We start from the raw sequence: 20,965 nt of genomic DNA, 5'->3' as shown, positions 1-20,965 counted from the left end.
AATAAGGTTTTTAGGAAAATATTTCGGGCTAAAAGGGATGAAGTTACAGGAGAATGGAGAAAGTTACACAACGCAGAGCTGCACGCATTATATCCTTCACCTGACATAATTAGGAACATTAAATCCAGACGTTTGAGATGGGCAGGGCATGTAGCACGTATGGGCGAATGCAGAAATGCATATAGAGTGTTAGTTGGGAGGCCGGGGGGAAAAAGACCTTTGGCGAGGCCGAGACGTTGATGGGAAGATAATATTAAAATGGATTTGAGGGAGGTGGGATATGATGATAGAGACTGGATTTATCTTGCTCATGATAGGGACCAATGGCAGGCTTATGTGAGGGCGACAATGAACCTCCGGGTTCCTTAAAAGCCAATAAGTAGAGCCCGGACGAGAAGTTATGGCATCAGCGCGAGGGACGCATTTTAGTTCATTTGCTTGGACTCGCCCTCACACTAAACTGGAGGGATGTTGGGTTAGTTGGTTACTAGCATTCCGAGTGTTCAGATCGTTCTGCTACTACCGCTATTGCTAATACTGAAAACATTGTCCTTTTGACCGCCCTCATTATGGCATTGTCTAAGGTGTGAAATCATAGAGTAGTTCATAGTCAAGGACATGAAATAGCATTCAATGCATGGAAATTCATGTCAGAAGAGGCTGTAAACGGAATACCAATTCCATTGAAAAGCGTGTGTGCAAGAGTACTGGCTGCCATTGTTATTTCAAAGCGAACCTTGGCAAGAATCAGGAAAGAAGGGAAAAATATTGAGGCAGGAACAGCAGATTCTTTCTCCAGTCCGGAAAAATCACAGCCGAAGAAGAAGATTGTTGCAGCTGTAGACAGTTTTGATGAGGAAGTCATAAGAAGTCTCATCTATAATTTCTACGCTAAGCATAAGCAGAGGCCGACTCTGCAATCGCTTCTTCCAAGAATGGATATCAGTGTATGATTATGTGAAGAAAGTAGAGAACAATTACATTGAAAGTGAGCACGTGATGGACAGTATTTTTGAGAACATTTCCATAGACTTAGGGACATCTGATTCCAGCACAGATCAGTTGTCTGATTCGGATGGAGAATAAGAATATAAAGATGGAATAGCGGGCGTAATTCCATTATGTACCTTCGGACTCTTGAGTAGGAAAGTAGTGATACTAAGGTAAGACGAATGTTTTTAGAAAGAGATGAAACGGATATGCCTGCCGCTCTGAGCTTGAGAACCGTAACCCAAACAACCCCCACTCCTCTACCCTGCTGGCCGGCAATTTAAAACTTAGCGCATGTTGGTGCCATAACATCTCGTCTCAGCTCTAGTAGTATCTATCATTCGACTGAAACTTTTGCGCGCTGTAGGAACAGAGAATTTCACACTTTCCTATTTAGACTCGTCCAACACTCCATCGAACAGGCGAGTTCAAGTTATAAATTTAAAGATATTGTCTCTGCTAATTGTTTGTAAGACTCAAGTGACAGCTTACCGATCTCCAGGGACATAACGGAGTTTTCTGTCTATGTAAAGAGTAAACAATATGCGACATGTGCGATTCACAAAAACCACTCACATCTTCGACTCTTCCCTTTCGCATGAACGACCTTTTTTTTTTTGCCTAGCCAAGAGTGCCATTGTTTTGGTATTGCCGATTATTTGGATGATGGATACGAGGATTTTACTGTATTTACACTTACCGACTATAATCTTAACACCCCCACTGCTGTGGAGTAACAGTTAGCATTCCTGACTGTAAAACTTGCGGGCCTGGGTTGAAATCCTGGTAGGGACAAATTACCTCGTTGAGGTTTTTTTCCGGGGTTTTCCCTCTACCCATTAAGAGCAAATGCTGCGTAACTTTCGGTGCTGGACCCTGGATTCATTTTGCTGGCATTATCACCATCTCATTCAGACAGTTGAAAAAGCGTAGTAAAATAACAGATTAAAAAAAAGTGCTACAAGTGGGATTAGGAAGCATTATCATCGTCATCATCATCATATCTGTCACGTATTAGACCCTACAGGATCTGTTACGGTCTCATGCCAGCGCTTGCGTGGTCTTCCCAATTTCCTCTTTCCTCTTGGTACATAAGTAAGAATCTGTTTAGGCCATCTAGTGCGATCCATCCTTTCGATATGTTTTTTCCACTGAAGTCGATATTGTTGAACGAAATTAACTATAGGATCCATTTTAGTTCCTGCAATATGTCCACATTTTTACGGTGTTCCAGCAAAGAGCATCCCGATGTTCATCGCATGAACCTCATTTCAGCTGTTGTCAGCCTTTGCTCATCAGCTTTTCTGATTGTCCATGCCTCGCTACCGTAGGTGAGGACCGGTCGAGCTAGTGTTTTATATACCTTTAGCCTTGTATGTTTCTGAACATGGGAGGATTTGAAGACAGCGTTAATTACGCCAGTGATTTTTATAAATTTAGATATTTTGTTTGACATATCTTCATCAGTGATGTAAGAGAGGTTATAACCTAAATAGTTAAATGAATTAACACGTTCAATTAAAGTATTATTTATCATGATCTTACTTGGAATTGGGTTCTCTCCCGAAAATGCTATGACTTTCGTTTTCTCTTTTGAGATTTCCATATTGAAATCTAAGGTGATTATTTGCAAATTATAAATGGCTCTCTGTAAAGCATCCTCTGTTTGAGCGATAATAACCTGATCGGCAAACATTAGTGTATCGAGAACTGTGTTTTGATTAATTTGAATTCCAGCATGATGACTTTGCCTCCAAATGTATAAAATATGGTTCATATATATAATAAACAACAGAGGGGAAAGACTGCACCCTTGTCTAACACCTTGGTTGATGGAAGTCTAGCTAGTAGTTCCGCATTCAGTTCTTATGGCAATTTCATTTTGTTGATATAAATTATAAATGGAGAGAATGATTGGTTTGGCACATTAGGAAGCATTATAAGAGGGTAAAATTATACAGAATTGTAAATAAAATGTCTAGGGACTGTACAAAAAGAGCATAATGAATGGTGTTGTAAGCAGGAGCGTATTAACGAGGTTGTACTGTATTTTAAAACAAACCCAAAATAGTAAAGTTTGGAATTTTATGTTTATTTAAAAAAAAAAAATGATCACATGCAAACTTCAAGTGTCCAATAAAAGAAGGTCTGCAAATAAAGTTGAGAGAGATGACAAGAATGTGAAAAACAATTGCATCTGTTTTTAAACCAAGACAATTTCAATACCATCACGTTCCCATCCTGAATGTAAAATTAAATGGTCTATTCTGATCTCAAATTATTGGAATCTAGTTCACTTCTAGCCATCACATATTGTATTACATTTTAATAAAGCTACCTCAAGATCTGATTCACTTAACATATTTTTGTACAATTTTTTTCTCTAAAACATATGGAATAAAATAAAAATTCTCATAACAAGAAAACTTAAATGATAAGAAAGGTATGTTACATAAGTAGGTACACAATTTAAATGTGTGTTCTTCATGCAAACTGTTAGAAATCATATTTATCCCAACCTTTTCTATACAATTGAAATTATATAGAGAAACCACAACATAGAAGATTTCGATATGGATAATTCCACATAGCTTATTTAGAGAAATTCAATTTATTATACAGTCAAAATATATTTAGAGTACACTGCCCATTTCTATGGTCACTGTGAAAATAAGTTAAAAGAAAAAGAAAAATCTAAAATTAAAGTTTAAAATGCCAGATTCCCACATTGTCACGTCTCAGTATTTGTGAGTTACTCACCTCATTTTAAATATCTTGCCCAATTGAAATTAAAAAAAAAATCCCCTACAAACACTCCTCTTGACTTTTCCGTACGCATCGGGCCACTTTTCTTTTGAAATCCGTATAATTTTCTCTCCATTCTTTCTGTAAAGTGAAAAAAAAGTGTATGAAAATATGGATTACACAACAAATAATGTAGAGTCAAGTAATATACAGGGTGTTTCAAGAAGTTAATCTGACACATTAAGAAGAAAAAAAAAGCGCACGTGCACACACACACACACAGTGTAACTAAATTCAATAGCAAACTTCTAGGGATGATAATAGAGACTAAAATGAACGTTATTTGTTAAATGACCATGGATCTGAAACTAAATATTGAATGACAAAACCAGAAATTGTAAAGAAAGTACTACAGTTGTAACATTACTTATGACTAAGGAGCGGATTCCTATGTAATTAAATATTCCTTTTGCATGTGAAAAAACACAATTAACAAAGTTAAAAATTCCGAACATGAAGTTTCAAGTTTAAAACCCGAATTTTATTTGACATAAAAACTCATATTTTCACAAAAAAAATATGTAAATACATATTTTCAGGAAGTCTATCATAAACACATAAATCTTGGAGTTTTTTACTTAAATAATTTTTTTTACAAGAACTTTTAAATATTTTAAAACTAAATCAATATATCACTCAGAAGTATGTTATATATATATATATATATATATATATATATATATATATATATATATATATATAATTTTTTAAGAATTCTTGTTTGCTTCGTGTTTCTAAGCGCTGTGTGGTGTATCCGTGATCCATTTTTGTAATAGTATTGCCTCAAGTTCTGAGAACTGCTAGGTAGCATATCAATGTTATTATTAGAGAATAAATTAACATGGACAAGGAGGAGAGATCTTGCAACACGTAATTAGGAATATTTATTGTTGCTGAAGATGATTTCATTCCATGCTTTGTGAAACACAACAGATAAGAGCTCGGGTATGAACATTATGTAGTTTAAACAAATCTCTCGCCTCTCACTCATGTCTATCAAGTAAGGCAATACATCATGTTGTGATTCCCTGTTATCGGGCTTCGTCAATCGATATCCTTCAAGATATACTGAAAGATGGTTATTTAAAAAATGATTTGGCTTACCTATTAGCAAATTTAAGCTTTTTGTGTGACACCATAAAAAACTCGAAACATCCAAAAACCTGTTATCTAAAACAGGGAGGTGCATGCCGTGGAAATTAAACTAGACTCGCTACCAGGTTCAGAAGCACAATTAGTAAGGGACAAATTCCAGAATGTGTTTGGGAAAAACAGTGGATATAAAAAAAATGTGTAAAGTATTGGAGGATGTGTCTGTAGGTGAAATTGACGGTGTATGTGTTTGTGACATTCCTCTCTTTAAATATGCACGTCTGACGTCCTGTGATGTGGAAAGATCGTTTTCACAGTATAAGTCGTTCAGAGATAATTGGCATGCATTTGTGATGGAGAATTTGGAGATGGCCTTTGTTGTTCACTACAATTCTCGGCCAACTACTAGCACTCAAGTGTGGTTGGTGAGTACCTAGTAACATTTTTTTTTCAACCTAAGTAAGGTATTTAGTCGTATCTAAAAAAAAATTATTTTTTTATTTTTAGCAAATATTTTCGTACTTTTTAGCACATAAAAAATATATTTAAATTTTTTAGCACATAAAAATCCGCTCCCTACTTATGACACTCATGCTTCAAAACCATTTCAATTTGTAATCCTTTACAGAAACTGTTCAAAGTGCGGCCTCTTGCTTCAATCCAAACTCTACAATGACGTGTCACCGCTTGTCGTACACATGTTCAGAGTCTCGAGGCATGTGCTGTAGAGAGTCAGCAGCTGCGAGCACACGAGCGATGAGCTCTTCCTCTGATGCAATTGGAGCCTTGTACACCAGGCTCTTCAAGTGGCTCCACATACATAAATAAAGTGGGGTGAAGTCGGGAGAACGAGCAGGCCATCCATGAGCCCACTGCTCATTGAATCTGTGGTTCAAATGTTCTCCGACTTCACTAGAGAAATGAGTTGCACAGTCATGTTGAAACCACAATCATGAGAAACGTCTTGGAGGAAGTGACCTATTCCATCTCTCTACTCTCAATGAACAATAAAGGTACAGTCATACGTCGCTACTTTTGCAGTGCTGCAGTACAAAAAACTGTGCGACTGTTGTACTGCGACGTGTGAACAACGGTGCAACTCGAACCTGCTGCCCGTTACTTTTTCATGCTGCGCGCAGCTTAAAAGTAGCGACGTGTGAACAGGGTTCTCAGGGTTGCAGCCGCAGCATTTTTTATATCTGTTTTGTTATGCAAATCTAGTCTCTCAGGTAAAGCTTCCTGCAAAGAGATTTGAATAATTTCAAGGGAAAAATTGTTCCGGGATCGATACCCGGCCCAGGAACAATTTTTTCCTTGAAATTATTCAAATCTGTTTTGTTGAAACTTTTGCTGCGGTTGCAACCAGCGTTGCCACCCAAATGTGCCAATGCTACTTTTATTGTTTGGATATATTTTAATGTTAGATGTGATGAAAATAAATTATTTGTAACTGTTATTAAACGCACAACACAGTCTGAGCATATTTGCAGACGATATAATTCATTTTTTTAATTTTCCGTAGCGTAGTTTCAAACAGGAGGGTTGCCAACATTGATTACGTGAATATGCTGTTGGTTATCATTTAAGTATACAGGCATTTTTTAATAGTTTTATAGTAAAAATAATGCCAATTTCTGAATACTAGGTAGTACAGAAAAGCAAATAATAGATAAGTAAGCTTTCGCATGAGTTTCTTAACAATGTGAACATAACCACAAAATGTATATTGAGAAGTCAACACGGAGATGGAAACCTGCAGCATGACTGCGGCTGCAAAAGTAGCGCCTTGTGTGTGAACAGACTCGCAACCTCCAGTTGCAACTTTTGCAGCACTCGGGTTGTGCAGCACAAAAAGTAGAGTGCAGCACGCTACTTTTGGCTTACGTGTGAACACGACACGCAAGTTTTGCAGCTGCAGTACAAAAGTTGCACAACAAAAGTAGCGACGTGTGACCGTACCTTAATGTACTGCATGGTCGCAGCACAAACATTGCACTCTGACGTCATGGCGTGTATACTGATTAATGTAAATATTGATGGTTTTGGAGCATGAGTGTCATAAGTAACGTTACAACTGTAGTCCTTATTCCTTAGAGTCCAGTAGAGTTTCTGTTTTGTCATTCAATAACTAAATTTCAGACCCATGGTCATTTAACAAAAAACGTTTGTTTTGGTCTCTTTTATCATCCCTAGAAGTTTGGGTATTGAATTTAGTTACACCCTGTGTGTGTGTGTGTATGTATTATATACACAGAGTGTTTAAAAAATACGGGGCATAATTTCACGTATGTATTTCCCACATGTAGACAATCAAAATAGTTCATTACAACATGTGTCCGGAAATGCTTCATTTCCGAGTTATGGCCTTCACAACATTGAAATTCACCGGAAAGTTTTTCTTTCCGCAGGTCGTTGTCATTACAGAAGATGTTCAAAATGTCCACCTCCTGCTTGAATACAGGCCTCACATCTCACTGACCTGCGAACACGATCCTAAACTCCAGGAGTATTGCGTATGTCCTCAGAACATGCCACAATTCGATTCTGAAGGGATTCCAAATCAGGCACCGGAGACGAATAAACCAATGATTTTAAATGGCCCCACAAGTAGAAATCGAGAGGGTTCAGATCAGGTGAGCGTGGAGGCCAAGCAATTGGGCCACCTCTACCTATCCATCGATCAGGAAACCTTCGATCCAAGTACCGGCGAGCCGTACGACTGAAGTGTGCAGGAGCGCCATAATGCAAGAAGTGAATGTGTTGACGATTGATCAGTGGAGTGTCTTCTAAAACATGAGGTATGGTGTTTTCCAGGAAGTTTGTGTACGCCTGCCCCGTAAGTCTGTTTACAAGTACATGGGGTCCAACTAATCGATCACCAATGATAACGGCCCACATGTTGAGGGAGAACAGCACCTGGTGATGAGATGGAACAGTTGCACATGGGTTTTCATACGCCCATACATGCTGATTGTGCCATCTCGTGTGAACTGTGCTTCATCTGTAAATAATACTAAGGCAGGAAAGTTCGGATTTACACCACACTGCTGCAAGAACCACTGACAGAACCTAACTCGTGCAGGGTAATCTGCTGGTGACAGGGCCTGTACACATTGCAAATGATAAGGATACAATTGATACTCTTTCAACAGTCTCCAGACAGTTGTATGAGGAACATTGACTTGCAACGCTACCCTTCGTGTGCTGATAGAAGGAGTCATGTTCACAGCCTCCAGAATCTCCTCCTGTACTTCTAGAGTTGTAGATCTTGGTCGTCCCCTTCCCAAACCAGGAGAGTTAAATTTTCCATACTCCCACAGACGGTAATGGAGACGTACAAATGTCTTCCGATCTGGACATTGTCACTGTGGGTACCTCTCCTGGTACAAACGACGAGCCAGCGCAGCATTGCCGTCCGCCTTACCGTACATGAAGTGTATCTCTGCCAGCTCTTGATTTGAATACATGTCGCACAGTCTAACGCCTACACAACACTGAATGTAACCTTCGCCTCGGAATGAACTGTCAGAGTGCCCTCTTAATGTCTCCTTTGACGGCAACGACCTGCGGAAAGAAAAACGTTCCGGTGAATTTCAATGTTGTGAAGGCCATAACTCGGAAATAAAACATTTCCGGACACATGTTGTAATGAACTATTTTGATTGTCTACATGTGGGAAATACATACCTGAAATTATGCCCCGTATTTTTTTAAACACTCTGTATGTATGTATGTATGTATGTATGTATGTATATATATATATATATATATATATATATATATATATATATATTTCTGAATATTTGTTATTGTTCATAACAATCAATTAGATTTCACTGTACACTCCTTGTGCCTCCTACTAACGTCCAGCTATCCACTTTTCTGGGATGTTGTCACCTGTAGGTAGCAATTCAATAAAATTATTTTGTACAGGCTTGTCTGTATGCCCAGTCTGCAATCTAAAAGTATTACCGCTGTGTTGTCTTGACATCTTCAGTATATTTATGCTCGACCATGCCGAAATGTAGTAATTATACACCTGGTAGCAGTCCTTTAATGCATGTCATTAAAGTACACCTATTCATTAAAGTTCCGGTTTTCGATTATTCTCGGATATGCAATCAAAAGACAACTAGCAAAACGTCACGCAGGCTGGAAATCCAATACTGTCGCAGACGGTTATGTTCTGTTACTATAATGATTAGCGTTAATTGTAAATAATATTCAAATAAATTCAATTTGTCATCTCGTTTTTCAATGTCGAATTCAATTTCAAGGTTATCTCAAGTTTAACGTTTATCTTACTCTCGAATTTATATCAAGGTCGTCGACATTCGTTGCCCGGAAAAAAATCAATACTTTCGCGTCTGCGCACATCTCACAATTTACGAGATTGCACAAGGACAGTTCGCTTCCCAGTCACATAAGAATAACATGAATACTTATGAATAATTTCAAGTTAGAAATATGGTCGAGCATAAAAAGTCGTATGAAACTTGCCTATAATGGTAATTAAGATGCTCGTATGAAAATTATGAAACTCGCGCTCGTTTCATAAACATCCTCGCGTCTTAATTACTATCATTATAGGCTCGTTGCATAATGTACTATTATCTATAAATCCGTATTTCTTATGTAATAGGTCATGTACCTATCTGTATTGAGGCCAACACTTTTCAACATGTTGTATAACCTTGATGAAATTATGCCAGCAGCAGTAAACTAAAGAATTTGTATGTGGCTAACAAGAAAGACAGACTACGGCGCGACGTCACATTCTTAGTCATAACATGGCCAACATTGAACAAGTTTATATATATATATATATATATATATATATATATATGCACGTTTAACATGAGTTTAAATATAGCAATTCCTTTATTTTCTAGAACTTTGAACATGTATTTATATTAGGCAATTGTCACGATGGCCATGACTAGACCGAGATAATCATGTGACTCCGATTCGCACCGTAGCCTGGCTTTCTCGTTAGCTACAGAATTTGTACTGATGCCATAAGCATCTGGATAACAGACACAGAAACAGCCACCTGTTTAGTGAAGAAGGCAGTCACACACATATTATCAAACTGAGCTGAAAAATGAGACATGAAGATCTTTACAGCAAAGACAGAATGCACAGCTTTCACTAAAAGATATTCCTTCAAGGATTTCATCCCAAAATATATCTGACATGTTTCAAAAATAAAATCCAAACCCAACAATTTTAGGGATTACGCAGATAAAACATTATTATGGAAACGTTACGAGTCCATAGCAGGAAAATGTTTTAAAGCCAACAATTTATTATAGAACATGGGAGTGATTATCATTTTTCCGCATCAGTTGTACAGTAGACCACCTAAAAATACGATCTAAACTTACCAATGACTGTGGAGTGTGGGCAGCAGTTTTTTAAACACAAACAAACAAATTACAAGATACTGTATTACGATTGTGTCTTGGGGTGTCAACAAACAACCCCTCAAAATGCAATGGAGGTCGAATTAAGGTTATGTTATAGCTTCTGCTATATGATATTATGAATAGTCACGTATCAGAGATTGTTTAATACTAAGATTTATTGAAAATCATCTGTTAAGTGACGTTGATTACTGGGATCCGGATAATTGAAGTGGAATGCAACTGTTTTAATAAAAATGAAACAATCAACAAAGTCTTCTTGACTAGTAACCGTCCACAGGGTTCAACGAAGATTCCATAGTTGGCACAACTGATAACAAGAAACAGCTAAACATAACACACTACTGCCATCTAGCGTAATATTTGTAATTTAGAGATGGTACAATAATACATTTGAAGACAGTTGTATTTTCGTAAGTCAATTAATATTTTATTGTATTGGAGTACTTCGTTACTTCTAATCTTTATATACTTTGTTCTAATAGTGTAATAGTCAATTAAATCCCACTCGAGTTTTGATTTTCTCTAGATAAATCAAAAGCTCTAGTGAGATTACTGTTGATAATAGCAGCATTACCACATTCAATTACAACAGAAGATATGAATATCTACAGTGGCCAAGAAGTGGGTGTACTCCCCTTTATTTTGCTATGATTTGTGTTGACATGTTGGTAACCTTGTGAACTTTGGTAACCATGCATTAGTAGTAATAACTAGAGGCATAAAAATATCACAATTGCGATAAATGCGGCAAAAGTAACAAGCGTGCTTTTTTCCCCAGTGTTTTTCAACAATTCATCAGAATTTCAACCCTTTGAATCCAGTTTCATTATTGCGAAATGGCTTTTATTAAGACTATTACACTTTTACTACGTCATACTACATTTGAACAATAAAACGGTACGAAAGGATGTCTTTCAACTAATCATGTCTGCTTATCGCACAATTTTATCGTTTCCCTAGCATTTGTTTAATTTTATCGCTTCCCTAGCATTCGTTTGTTTTTATCACTACCCTAGCATTTGTTTCTTTGTTTGCCAACATTTCAAACTGCAAATTCTTTATGGTACTATAAAACATGCTTTGCGATCGTAATTTGTTTCCCACATAGATAGTCGACTGAAAATGGCAGCTCCATTCAAACATTTTGGCGAAGGTAACATTAGTGAAATAGAATTTTAGTAAACCAATTAATATCTATTTTATTGTATTAAGAGTACCTTTTTTCTTCTAATCTTTATATACTTTCTTCTGTTTTTATCACCTCCCTCCATTTGTTTGTTTGCCAACATTTCAAACTGCAAATTCTTTACGGTACTATAAAACATGCTTTGCGATCGTCATTTGTTTACAGCATAGACAGTCAACTGAAAATGGCGGCTCCGTTCAAACGTTTTTGGTGAAGCTAACATTAGTGAAATAGAATTTCAGTTTTGATTTTCCCTAGATAATTCAAAACCTCTAGTGAGACTACTGTTGATAAATTGTATTTTCTGCTAAATATGAGCGATTTCAAAGAATGTATAATATTTTTAAATTTTAATTTGAATAAATTTTTCACATTTTGTTTCGTTTTTCAGTACATGGCTGGATACTTCGTTTTTATGGTCTGGTATACCGTGAACTGCGTATGTGCAATATTATCTTTGCTTTCATCTGCTATAGAGCACATGGACCAGAGAGTATAACTCTGATACTCTCTGACATGAGCATGGAATCGTTCCCGGGAAGGGGTGAATGGAGGCACCAGCTGTTTGTAATACTTTGATTGTTGATATTAAATCACAATAATTGCTGGTGCAGTTGAATTTAAACATGAACATTCATTCCGTGTTATATTGTTACAGCAAAATAAGTCATCAACTCATAATCAATGTATAACAGTACACATGCGATCAAATGTGCATAAAGAAACAAAAATTTTGTGGCAGTACCATTTTATGTATGGGATAAGAAATGCTCGACTTGAGCGGAGAGAAAAAAAGCTACCTCAGAAAAGATAATAAAAATACATTAAAAGAAGTTTTGTTTGACTTTGTCCATCTTTTGACAACATAACTAAAACTATAGTTATGTAACTAAACATTGCAACAATGATCAGGCACGTCCATTTCCATTTAAGCTAAATATCTTATTTTCATTTACCGCTCTCTAAAAACATTTTCGCTATAAATACAAAAACTAATGCTATAACTTCACACCTCTAATAATAACAGGTATCACACAAAGGATAGAAGTTAATGACGTCACCATGTGCCAATACATAGTGTACAGTCTGTAGATTATGATCATATAACCGTTTTTGTTACATTGTTGAAAATGAAATTATAGCAATGTGTTGCTCATGACTTTCAGCACGACCCTCTGTAGACTATTATTATTATTATTATTATTATTATTATTATTATTATTATTATTATTATTATTATTATTATTATTTACTGGAAAAGGAAATAACTATAAAAGCAACCTAGCACACTTTAAAGAATTACAATTTACATAGCTTAGAATTCAGAATATTTTATACCCAAACTTCTTCCTCTTGACTAATACCAACAATTAGCAAAACTGCAGAAATGTTACTTAAATTCTGAATTCGTAACTTACTGCAGCATCTACATTGGCTGGACTTTCATCGTTAGGATCAGCCAACATGGATATGACTGAGATTAGAATAGTCTCCACCGTGTGAACTGGTAGCCATCGTTCTGACGCTTTTTCATAGCCCCACTTGTCGTCACCTGGCTCATGAAGAATTGATATGCACACATCACCATTCTTCTCGACTAGAAAAAAATAAAACAATGTTAATCAGACAACAGATCTTCCATAAACAAAATACAAGAAGTTGTAACTTGGTATTAATAAAAAAAAGCATGATATCACAATACAATTAAACCAATATCCAGCACTAATAGGTATTAATTAATCAATTTACCATATGGATCCCATTATTTGTCATCACCATCATCCTTCCGTGTATTGGTATTAATGACCCATTACTACGGTGACCAGATATCCTCTTTAGTCTAGAAATGTCCTCCTTTTCGTAACTTGTATGCCTGATATTTTGAAATTATCTGATTTGACGCTTTTTTCAAGTAATCTGCCTGTAGGTGGCTGCAGCATCGGTGGAATATACTCTTTGTCAACGATGATAACTCTATTTGTTTACAAAGTAATATTAAATTCACATTTTGTGTGGTCTTTTTATGTATTTTGGTAATAATTATAGTTCCCTTGGCTTTCAAATAGTTAACTGTAAAATTATTTTATATTACTAAGTTTTATCATAAATATGCTGTAATAAAATAGATATTGACATAATTTTAAGCATAATATAGGCTTAAGCCAAAATCTAAATAGAATACTTTCTGTCCTTTAATAATTGAGGACCGTTTTTGCAAAACTTGCTAACTGCAAAATTTGCAAAATTGAGATTTTGATGGATTCGTTAACGTAAGGCAGGCCTCTACATGATGCTCAAGGCATCTTAGTAAAATTGGGTTATTTCTCTTCATTGTAGTGTGTCATAATGTGATCGTTTTTTCAAAACTTGCTTTCTGCTATAAGTTAGAGTTACAGCAAAACTTGCTTGTTACAGTGTTTTGTCTCTCCTGTAAAATTCAGTTTGGCAACAGGCCATGATTGTTTGGCCAAACACCTGCATAGAATTGGAATATATCAGTCCCCTAACTGCCCATTGTGCAACTCAAACCAAGAAATGGATTCGGAACACCTCAAAATCTGTGCTTCAGTGGCTGGCCATGATATCTTTGAAAAATATTGGAGTGCAAGAGGTCAAATGACTTCACTGTCAAACGCCTGGCATTAGAAAACAACAACAAATTTAGTTTTTTCAGTTAGCAAGTTTTGCAAAAACAGTCCTCAATTATACTGTAGTTTCCTTGACTTTCATATGTAGCTAACTGTAAAATAATTTTATCATAATTATTTTGCAATATTAACATACTTTTAAGTATGATATAAGCCTAAATCTGTACTAGAAATATTTTGTAAGAAAATAGATATTGACGTAATTTATAATATAATATAGGCTTAGTCCAAAGTATAAGTATATAGTTTCTGTCCTCTTTTCGAAGTTTTGTGTCCTCTTTTCTATCTATGTGAATCTGGTCACCTTACCCATTACGGTATCTTGCAAATGTTTTAACAGTCTGTCCAAGGATCTCTTGACCACAGGACGATAATGCGAATATTTGTAAGATTTTACAATTGAGATTTATTTATTTATTTAAGAGATTTATTTCTACTGGCAGAGTTAAGGCCATAAGATCTTCTCTTCCACTGAACCAGTATAAGAACAAGAGCAAATATAAAAATAATAGCAATACAGGAAACAATACACAAATAATAATAATAATAATAATAATAATAATAATAATAATAATAATAATAATAATAATAATAATAACAGTAGTAAGAGCAAAATGAAGACAAGTTTAATTACATGTAATTCTAAGAATCAAACAATTACAACAATGTGAATGAAAGAAATTATTAAAATAGAGAAAATGTATACAGGGTGTTTCAGAAATACTTTGACAAACCTTGGAAGCATGTTCCTCACACCAAAACAAGAAAAGAAAAGTTCATATAAACATATGTCCGAAAATCCTTAGTTTTTTAGTTATTACTGAAAGAACATAATGAAACATCTGTTAGATATTGTCAGCTTGGTAGCAAGTGTTGCAACTTTAATCAATTCAGAAACTCATAACAATGAAAGTTTATGTTCAACGCATTTTGAGGTACAATCCAACAACACAAAGTAGGAACGGATAAGTGGAAACAAAATACTGGATTTGCATAGTAGTTAAATAGGGATTTAATGTAACAATTGTACTCGACAGTAAGGTTGAGTTTATAAATTATAATTGAGGATAACTATCTTCCATAATTTTGTAGATTAATGGAGGTCATGAAAACCGGTTCCAGCCAATCAGAAAGAGGCAATCCAATGTCTCAACTCTCATTATAAAGGGACTGTATCCTTCCCGGGCCTACTCTGCCATCTATGTGAAATATATAGAATGCTTTTATTCTACCCATAATTGCGAAGTGAAGAAACATTTGAGTTGTTCGTTTACAATTCAAAAGAATACTTGGAAACATACACTGAGATGAGTTCTGAACAAACCATGAATGAATCGTGACAAACAATTGGTAATGTCTGATTGGATCGCTGGAAAAGAACTGTATTGCCCAGCTCCAGTTTGAAACCTTTATAATATTGTGACAGCGACGTGAGATTCGAACTCACGACCAGCGTCCCGCGAGAGAGCATATCGCGCGGGCTTCACGGGGAAAGGGGAAAGGGGCCTACACGCGAGGGGAGGCTGCGCGCGCAGCTGCTACTTAACGCAGTGAATGTGGAACGACCTTCCTGACTATTCCAGAAGTGCGTCGAAGTGGAGATATCGAGATAATTCTCTACACACCTGTAGAAATTTCTCGCAACTATGAGTTTGCTATAAAAGAAGAAGCGCCAGCGAACTCGAGCAGAGTTTTCAGTTATTCAGTCAGTGAGAAAGCCAGAGCAAGGAAGCCAGTCTTGTGTACCGGAGTTCGACTCGAGTGTGCGTCCGCAACTGTATCAGCATCCGAAGGCCTGAGTTCGAGTGCAGTGGACCGCAGTTGGAGGGACCTGAGTTCGAGTGCAGTGGACCGCAGTTGGAGGGACCCGAGTTCGAGTACAGTGAACTGTCTCTGAAGGTCTGTGGTTCGAGATACTGTGAACTCGAGTGACTGAGCTAGAAGAACTGTGAACTGAGAACTGATAGTTGATTTGTAAATAGTGCTTTGTAAATATTAGTTAAGATTAACAGTTCATTGTTGTGCGTAATAGTCCAAGTAAATTGTCATTGTCGTCGGTGGAGTGCTATAACGAATACTGTGTTGAGTGAAGATCCAATTGTTGACGAGAGCGTTCAAGGCGAATTGTAGAAAGAAATCATTGTTGTGACGAATAAATTACATTGTTGTTACTAATAAAGCTTACAATATTATGAATGAAAATAAAAATTATGTTTTATTTAATGACGTCCGCAACTGCCGAGATTATATCAGCATTGGCAATGTGCTGGAATTTTGTCCCACAAAGTTCTTTTACATGCCAGTAAATTCCCATTTTTCGATACTATCAATAGTGCTGGAAACAATTTGACTATCGATAGTTGTAGCCATAACTATCGACAGTACTATCAACTATTGGCCATCACTAGTCCAGAAAGGGGGGAATTTGTACCTTTTCCCTAATGTTTCTTATCCAACCTGGTATACCCTGCTGTTCTTCTCAGGAACCTCACTTCATGAGAAGAACAGCAGGGACAACTGCTGATTAAGGTAGCAAGTTTGCACTACAACCAGAACAATTAAATATAAATTATATATAAAACAAGCAATAAGTAATTCGTTTAATAACCATAAATTACATCTATTTTGTTATAGTGGATGTTTTACTCGACAGCAAATATTTTATGTCCATCTGTAGGAGTACCAAACAAGATTGTTTTTCAAAGCCCAGTGCGCACTACAAAAGTTCATCTTTACATACAGCGTATTCCGAATCTCACCGGTCCGGTAGCATCAATGACGTCACGTTGCAGCGAAATATGGAACAAAACTGCTGGAAGGATCGATGGCTGTCATGGCGACTGTACAAGTTGTTGTCTGTGCTATGCTAGCAAAATTTTACGAAATTTTCGTACTGCCATCTCGTTCAAAGAGAAGATAGCATAAACAATTTATTTCTTGAACCGGTAGTAATAACTGGTCCGTTGACATGTTCGCTCATAAGCCATTAACATATTGTTTTTACGTTGTGCTCATTACAAACAATACAGCAGAACACACCGCCATGACACAACAGTGCACGATGTGATTCGTCTGCTAATTCCCGCCCTATACAAGAACCAATCAGATTCACTGATGGCGGCTGATGGAGACTGCCACCACCTCTGCAAGTTGATGGCACCGGTGGAGCATCAATGACGTCATCGGTGGAATTCGGAACACCGTGATGCCATCGGATTGCTCACCTGTGAGATTCAGAATACGCTCATAGCATATGGGTCTTGGACAGCATTGGAAGTTCGAGAGATGTGAGAGGTAAAACCTGTAACATGGCTCTTATGGGCCTTATACTGGTTAGTTATCACCACAGTGATGAAATGTGATGCCTCCGTTGCTATCTACTAGAAGAACTCTAAGTCCTACTTTAGATTTTATTAGCTTGTGTATTACACACATTATTAAATTACTTATTGTTGATTATTGTATGCATTAAAATGAATTCGGTTAACTCTTCATTAGTAAAAGTCATTTTTGACTCTAGTCTAGAAGAAAATAGTGAAATAAAACATCTACGTAGATCAGCTTCGCATCTTTGTGTATCTCGAAGTGTGAATACCAATCAAAGTAGATGTGAAATAATAGCATTATGGATTATTAAGGTGTCGTGCGCACGCACACAAGCACACACTTAACCCTTAAATTCGCACAGTATCCTATAGGATACAACAGGTTAATAAGCTATATGCTATAATTTTAATAGAATAGAAAAAAAATTGGTAGGAAAATTAAAATTTCACAATACTACAATATTGCACAACATATAAAATATGGACATTGCGATAGTTGCTTTCTTTACAGTCCGAGACGTTTAATAACTAGTGTGTGAAATGAAGTTATGCCAATTTAAGGGTTAAGTCAGCTATAAGGAAATAATTTTACTGAAGAATTAACATATTTACCCAAAAATTTAAGGTCAGTTTATCTGAGAATTATCCGGGTTCACAGTCATTTATTGCTATTTTATTTAAAAGTTTTCAACCATAGAAGTAAAAATTACAGTATTTTTGCAACCTTCCTTAATTAGCTCATCAAATGAGACATTTCACATCACAGTAAGTGCTATAGTTTCATTAATATTTTTCGTAAGCAACAGAATTTTATATATACACAAACGAAACAATAATATTCGAATACATACATCACCTCCTACTGTGTGTTCACAATTCCAAGTATTCAGACCACTAGGCTACATTGCCAGCAATTACTGAGAGTAATCTTTAATATTAGTTACAACAGAGGTTACCAACATTATCAGTGTCACACTAATTTGGTTATAGTGCTCCTAGATCAACAAAAATGGTTAATGGTTGAGTTTATTTTGTTAGATCCCAACAACTTAAGAGCTTCCATATCTCATCATCATCATCATCATCATCATCATCATCATCATCATCATCATCATCATCATCATCATCATCATCATCATCATCATCATCATCATCATCCATCTTCTTCTCTATAGCCTAATTTGAGGCTGTAGTTTCACTTTATAATGCGACACCACAGTTTAGAAAACTCGAATCCAACACATTATCATACAATTATTACTGTTTTGTTGTTCTTTTGGTGGTTATGAAAAGTAATCGAATGTGGAACATTTACCAGGCATGGCACACCGCTACTATAAAATTAATTTAACTCTTATGGCATATTAATGTGTAGTTTAAAATATCACATAACTGTAATTATTAATTCATGATTCATGATTTTTACTGTTTAATTCATGACTCATGCATATATAATTAGGAACATTAAATCCAGACATTTGAGATGGGTAGGGCATGTACCACATATGGGTGAATGCAGAAATGCATTAGATTGTTAGTTGGGAGGCCAGAGGAAAAAACACCTTTGGATAATTTCAAGGGAAAAATTGTTCCGGAGCCGGTATCGATCCCAGGACCTCTGGTTGAACGTACCAGCGCTCTGCCAACTGAGCTACCCGGGAACTCCACCTGACACCGTCTCAACCTTTCCCTTTATATCCACACAACTCGCGTGGGCTGACGAAATGCCAGAGACCCACATCGAGTGCACACATCGAGTGAGACAGTGTCGGGTGGAGTTCCCGGGTAGCTCAGTTGGCAGAGTGCTGGTACATTCAACCAGAGGTCCCGGGATCGCTACCCGGCTCCGGAACAATTTTTCCCTTGAAATTATTCAAATCTGCTTTACAGGAAGCTTTACCTGAAAGATTAGATTTGTATAATATATACGTCACTGTGTACGTTTACAGAAAACCACAATTCCAAGTCACACAGAGATTGTGTGCATTCGATGTGGGTCTCTGGCGTTTCGTCAGCCCATGCGAGTTGTGTGGATATAAAGGGAAAGGTTGAGACGGTATCGGGTGGAGTTCCCGGGTAGCTCAGTTGGCAGAGCGCTGGTACGTTCAACCAGAGGTCCCGAGATCGATACCCGGCTCCGGAACAATTTTTCCCTCGAAATTATTCAAATCTGCTTTACAGGGAGCTTTACCTAAAAGATTAGATTTGCACCTTTGGATAGACTGAGACGTAGATGGAAGGATAATATTAAAATGAATTTGAGGGAGGTGGGATATGATGGTAGGGACTGGATTAATCTTGCTCAAGATAGGGACTGATGGCGGGCTTATGTGAGGACGGCAATGATCCTCTGGGTTCTCTAAAAGTCATTTGTAAACTATGAAATAAAAACAAAGCAAATGCAATTAGTATTTATTTTGAGACACTAAAGAAACCTGCAATTTACATTAATAAGTCTGCTAATAGCTCAACATTTTCTGTCTTATATGCTATCAAGCCAGTTAATAAATTATGTCAGACAACTCCAGTTTATGCAGAAATTGGTCTATGGACTGTAGGCTCTATATGTGCTGAATCACATTAAATTATAACTATCGATATAAAAAATCAAAGTCAAAACATAAGATTATATAGGGCCAAATTAAAGAAATACCTAATTTCTCACACCTTCTATTCTCTAGGTGAATTTATGACATTCAACAACGCTTTCTGAATATTTCTGTCTTGTATTAAGTATTGATAGTAAACCTTTGTGTTGTATTAGTTTAGTGTAAAATCCTTCTGCATATATTTCAACTAGACTGTGACTATAATTAAGACTTTATAGTAAGTACTGTTAACATTTTTTTTTACATGTTTCATATTCTAGCTATGAAGCAATGTACGAATACCATGGACTGTAAATAAATACAATACAATACAATCTGTGTCCTAACAAATTGAATAGCTGTTAATTCATTACCAGGGAACGGATTTATATGGACTAAAAATATATGAAATATGTAAATATATATGTAGTTATTTTTACCAAAATATGGAATTAAATATGGATTTTTACCAAAATATGGAATTAAATATGGACTTAAAATTATAAAAAAATGACTATGTACGTTAAATATTGGTACATTTTAATCAAACTAAACAAAAAATATAATGGACGTACCTTATCTTCCAATGTAGTTTCAACAAAACACAATTTTTATTGTCTGTTACCATAACAATAGGTTACAAACATTTCTTTCAAGTGCTGAAAAGTGAATCTTCTTCTATTGTCTCTGAGGATAGATTTATACTGACTAAAAGAGCGTTCGACGTCACAAGAAGTAACTGGTACATAATTCAATTTCACAATGTCTACTGGGGATAAGTCCAAGTTAATCTTCACTGTTGATTCACCACTCATCACAGCAACAACCTTTTGTAGTTCTTCATATCCAGGGTTTTTTGAAAGTACAGTGTCCACCTTAGCTCTTACTGCATCTGCAACTT

The 20,965-nt window shown here is 36.3% G+C and overlaps 1 protein-coding gene across 4 annotated transcripts in view; it reads right to left on the bottom strand.

Annotated features, from left to right (window-relative positions):
* Positions 1-20,965, bottom strand: part of LOC138711750 (ubiquitin-conjugating enzyme E2 G1) — a 98,811-nt gene that overhangs the window by 40,120 nt on the left and 37,726 nt on the right. For all 4 annotated transcript variants that reach the window (XM_069842930.1, XM_069842931.1, XM_069842932.1 and 1 more), the window contains exons 4-5: positions 12,921-13,099; positions 3,751-3,876 (exon numbers count right to left, since the gene is read on the bottom strand). In XM_069842930.1, coding sequence (XP_069699031.1) covers positions 3,796-3,876; positions 12,921-13,099 — 260 coding nt within the window. In that variant the 3' untranslated portion in view covers positions 3,751-3,795. The remainder of the gene's footprint in view (positions 1-3,750; positions 3,877-12,920; positions 13,100-20,965) is intronic.

Source organism: Periplaneta americana, chromosome 13, assembly GCF_040183065.1.
Source record: "Periplaneta americana isolate PAMFEO1 chromosome 13, P.americana_PAMFEO1_priV1, whole genome shotgun sequence".
In the NCBI taxonomy this organism is placed as follows: Eukaryota; Metazoa; Arthropoda; class Insecta; order Blattodea; family Blattidae; genus Periplaneta; species Periplaneta americana.
The sequence above is the reverse complement of the archived record's forward strand: the minus strand, read 5'-3'. Positions and strand labels throughout refer to the sequence as shown.